This window comes from Cynara cardunculus, assembly GCF_001531365.2.
Source record: "Cynara cardunculus var. scolymus isolate 2C chromosome LG 14, CcrdV1, whole genome shotgun sequence".
In the NCBI taxonomy this organism is placed as follows: Eukaryota; Viridiplantae; Streptophyta; class Magnoliopsida; order Asterales; family Asteraceae; genus Cynara; species Cynara cardunculus.
Genome location: NC_037541.1, coordinates 12922185 through 12926975, shown reverse-complemented (window position 1 = coordinate 12926975; position 4791 = coordinate 12922185). Strand labels below are relative to the sequence as shown.

Here is a 4791-nt window from a genome sequence, read left to right as displayed (position 1 = left end):
TATATATATATATATATATATGTGTGTGTGTGTGTATATGTGTGTGTGTGTGTATAGAGGGGTTATTTTTAGAACAATAGAATTGTAATAACCTTGAAAATTAGTGTATCATGTGTTATTTCATATGATATTTTTCATAAATACTTTAGAATAATGATGAACATATACTTATTTTACAACGTGTTTATAAAATTTCACATTATGAATCAAATACATATGAAACAAACATATCGTAAACCAAATATATGTTCATTATTACATTAAAATTAAATGCTATGATTTTTGAGATAAATGTTCTCAAAGTTATCTCATTACACCCCTATACATACACACATCATACCTCCATTTTTCTTCCATGGCCAGCTCAAGAAAGCATATGATCTGAGAACCCATCATATCGGCACCAGGCTAACCCCCACCGCCGTGGGTCTCCACCTCCGGCTCCCCCACCCCTACAACCTCGCCACCTACTATAACGTGACCCCAGACGGCCATCATCTCTTACAACCCGCTATGCGAACCGACTAATCCCAGGGCAACCACCTGCTTTGCAGATAGCCCAGAGTCACCACATTTGAACCGCCGTGGCCACAAGAGGATTTTTATTCCTCCTTGGATTTGAACCTAGGACCTCCTGGTACTTTTGACCTTTGGAGTCAAGCTCAAACCAATCAGACACCACCCTTGTGGTTCATCTCTTACATCGTTGATATCTCCAACGATGGTAAAATAAAACGTAAAACAGGTAACTTTGTCTTACTTTCTCGGTACCAATTACGCGATACAAAACTATTTTAGCAAGTACAAAAAATGGGTCCAAATCACCATTTACTTTTAAAAGTTTTCAACACTATTAAATAGAAAGAAATTTGATTATTATCCAACCAAAATAAACCAAATCAAAATTTGCACCATTTGGGTTTGACTTTGACTTTTTAGAAGAAAAAAAACACAAATTAGGTGGTTTACAGTTTTTGAGTAGAGAATGCATACATTTCTTCTAATCTCTTTTCTGAAGGTCAAAAATCAAGAAGTCTTTTTGGTCATTATAGAGATCACTTCTCATGCTTCTCCACCCCTGTTGAACCTGTCCACATGTTACAACCAAATTGGTAAGCTACTAGCAAATCATAAACCAATCCAAACTGTTTGTTATCAGCTTAATGCGACTTGCAGCTTATTCCATGACTGTTTCGTAGTGGTTTAATGATACAGAAAGTGGTTTATTCTGTAAGCTTCTAGGGGGAAGCTTTAAGCAGAAGACTAAGTTTTTTCCAAACTTACCTCTTCCAATTAAAAAAGCATGCTCCTTCCATCTATGAGAAAACCGTTTCAAACAAAAGTTTTTTCAATCTATATTGATAGATTAATCCACACAGACAACTTTATCCATATAGGACTTGATGAAAAACCAAGTAGCCCCTTAGAGCCTGTTTGTTATCAGCTTAATGAGCTTAATGGGGTTCACAACTTATTCGATCAGCTATATTTGACTGTTTGGTAGTGGCTTATTTATATAGAAAGTGGCTTATTCAGTAAGCTTCTAGAGGGAAGCTTTATGCAGAAAACCAATTTTTTTCTAAATCTGCTCCTCCCAATTAAAAAAGCACTCTTTCTATCTATGAAAAAACCCTCCCAAACAAACACCTTCCGAATCTATACAGACAGATAAATCCACACAGCCACTTCGTATATCCCACTCAAAATAATATCTAGAAGGTGTGGGATGTATGTAGACCTGAGTCACCTGACATCTACCCCAAAGAGTGGAACGGTTGTTCCCATTAAGACCATTGGTTTGTGCAAATGTGTCGATGATAGTAGCATATGACATTGACAAGAAAAAACACTATGAATAACGGGTGAGAACTTGACAACTCATTCCCCACTTGTAATGAATTAGACTTAAAGAACCGAACTAAACAAACCCGATATGTCCAACTTGAAAGTAGGTTTGTGGCAGATATGTGGAACCTCATCAGTTTACTCTCCAAAAGATTCCTTAGGAGAGAAGGGGTTTCAACATAAATTGAAGGTGAGAGTCCAAAATTAATAACCAAAACTGACCTTGATAAAAAGAACCCTAAATTCTCTTTTCTAAAAGGCAAGACCCCCCCAACCAAAAAAAAAAGAACTTCTCTATGCAAAAGGGTAAAACAGTAGAAAGATGTCATTGCACGTAGTCTTTCCCTTGCACGTAACAAGACTCAAACTCATGACTTTCTTTTACCAATTTGCCCTCAGGGAAGTGCAATGGAAAATCATTTCAAGATTTGCTTTTCCATTTACCCTTGTTGCATAGCATCTACAAAATTAAGCAGTCCCCCCCTCCAAGTAAAAACTTCTCTATGCAAAAAGGTAAAACATTAAAAAGATGTCCATGCACGTAGTTTTCCCTTGCACATAGCAAGACTCAAACTCATGACCTTCTAGTCACAAACGAATAACTTCACCGATTTGCCCTCAGGGAAGGGTAAAACAGTAAAAAGACTCGAAAGTAACTTTACCAATTAAAACTTCTCTATGCAAAAGGGTAGTAAGAAGATGTCATTGCATGTAGTCTTTCCCTTGCACATAACAAGACTCAAACTCACGACTTTCTAGTCACAAATGAATAACTTTACCAATTTGCCCTCAGGGAAGTGCAATGGAAAAGTATGTAAAGATTTGCTTTTCCATTTTATCCTTGTGAAAAACAGAAAAAGAAATGGCTGAGAATTACAAAAGTATACGTACTTGAACGTCTTGCTGAGCACCCATTTCCATTAACAGTATATAAACTTGGTCTCCGTTCTTGGCCTAGCGATAAAAGCTCTTGCACTCTCTCCGGCCAATCTGAATTCAACCTTCGAGCAAAGTCCTCCACTTCTCTGAGAAACAAAAGAAAGATGTCAAAAAGCCGAGCATACTAATAATGTGTTTATTCATTCCCAAATAGTAATGTTTCAGGCAATTACGAGCGATATCAAGAATGTAATACAAGTGGATGAAGAAATACATTAGAACACGAATGTCATGAAACGAAATATTATCTACATGGGAGAATATGTGAAACCTCGACACGTTACTTTCCAAAAGTGCTCCTGAAAACAGAAGGAAGGTTCCAACATATACCAAGGAGAAATGGTCCAATTATAGCCGATGTGGCACGCTACACGGGCACAGATTGTTCCGAGTGTCTGGAAGGTGCTAGACAGTACCGATTGCCCCAGAGCGTCGAGTCCCTAGAGTGGTAGACTGTGGCTTTCACACCATGTGAAAATATGTGAAACCCATGGCACTATAACACGCCCCCTCCAATGGAAGCTATACGGGCACAGATTGTTCAAGTGTCGAGAGGGGTTAGACGGATACCGATTGCCCCAGAACATTAGAGTGGTAGACTGTGGCTTTGATACCATGTGAGAATATGTGGAACCCCATCAGTAGGAGAGACGATTCCAACATATATCTAGAAGAAATGGTTTAAATATGATGTGGGACTCTATTTCTTTGCAGCTTAATGAGCTTAATAGGACTCAACTTATTCGGTCAGCTATAAATGACTGTTTGCTAGTGGCTTAATGATATGGGAAGTGACTTATTCAGTAAGCTTCAAGGAGGGAGCTTAATGCAGCAAGTCAAGTTTAATCCAAACCTGCTCCTTCCAGTTAAAAAACGCGCTCTGTACATCGATGAAGATACCCTCCCAAACTATACAGACAGCTTAATCTACACATACACCTCTATCCATACATGACTTAACGGAAAACCAACCGAGCAACCCCTAACACGAGAGGCAACAGGTAAGTAGTCATTCCTTCAGTTGTGCAAACCTGAACCATCAATGATCATAAAGCTTATTATAAATTTTTGACATGAGCCAATACAATGTGGTTCTACATCCTTTTTTTATATTACCATAGCATACACCAATTTCAATCTCTAGTAACGAAATGCAGCTTCGGGCGAGTTGGGTTCACCAAGGCTGCTTAGCTTAGCAAGGATTGGGGAGGGAAGTCCATGTATGCAGCTAGGGGTGTAAATGAGTCGAGCTTTTAACGAGCTACTCGAGCTCGAGTCAATCCCAAACACAAAATAAAGCTCTTTTAACTTAACAAGTCGAGCTCCATTACATCAATGTTTGACTTGACTCGTTTGAAAGCTCGATTAAACTCTACGAATCGAACCGACCCGAGCCATTTGAGCATACGCTATTTCCAGCCAAACATATTTATATGTTCACAAATTATATAATGAAAATATAAAAATCAACGAGCTTGAGTAAATTAACGAGTTAATCGATCTCGAATTCGATCTTATAAATGAGCATCAACCTCGAGCTCAAACATTGAAAAAGTATTTGAGCTCGAGCCTGATATTGGTTTTTCGAGCCGAGCTCGAATAACCTGTTACTAAGCTCATTTACACCCCTACTCCCAACCATCCAAGAATGTTCATCCTTCATAAAAGTTCATGCGTCTAAAGCCTCCATGAAAAAAGCTTCCAACTATGTGAGAAGTTCTAAAGACGTAAAGATTCATCGGTCACTAATAACTGACCAGTAAAATTTTGAGAATTTAGCCATCCATACCCAATCCATTGAGAATTTTTTTGATGATATTCCCAATAATAGAAGGTTTAAGGAAGCAAAGGTTTTGTGACATTATGAAAAGCAGACTACAGTGATCAACTAGATAAACAATGGTATAGAAGYATAGTTGAGATCACCCTGAAATTTTAAGCCTCAAATTCTCATATTTTTGAGGTAGTTTAGAATCACACAAACACTATAACTGCTATCAAAATTAG

At 38.0% G+C, this 4791-nt stretch overlaps 1 protein-coding gene across 2 annotated transcripts in view; it reads right to left on the bottom strand.

The window, feature by feature from the left end:
• Positions 1-914: 914 nt before the first annotated feature.
• LOC112526538 (SKP1-like protein 21) overlaps positions 915-4791 on the bottom strand; it is a 12457-nt gene continuing 8580 nt past the window's right edge. For both annotated transcript variants that reach the window (XM_025136862.1, XM_025136863.1), the window contains 2 exons: positions 2737-2870; positions 915-1087 (listed from right to left, as the gene is read on the bottom strand). In XM_025136862.1, coding sequence (XP_024992630.1) covers positions 1056-1087; positions 2737-2870 — 166 coding nt within the window. In that variant the 3' untranslated portion in view covers positions 915-1055. The remainder of the gene's footprint in view (positions 1088-2736; positions 2871-4791) is intronic.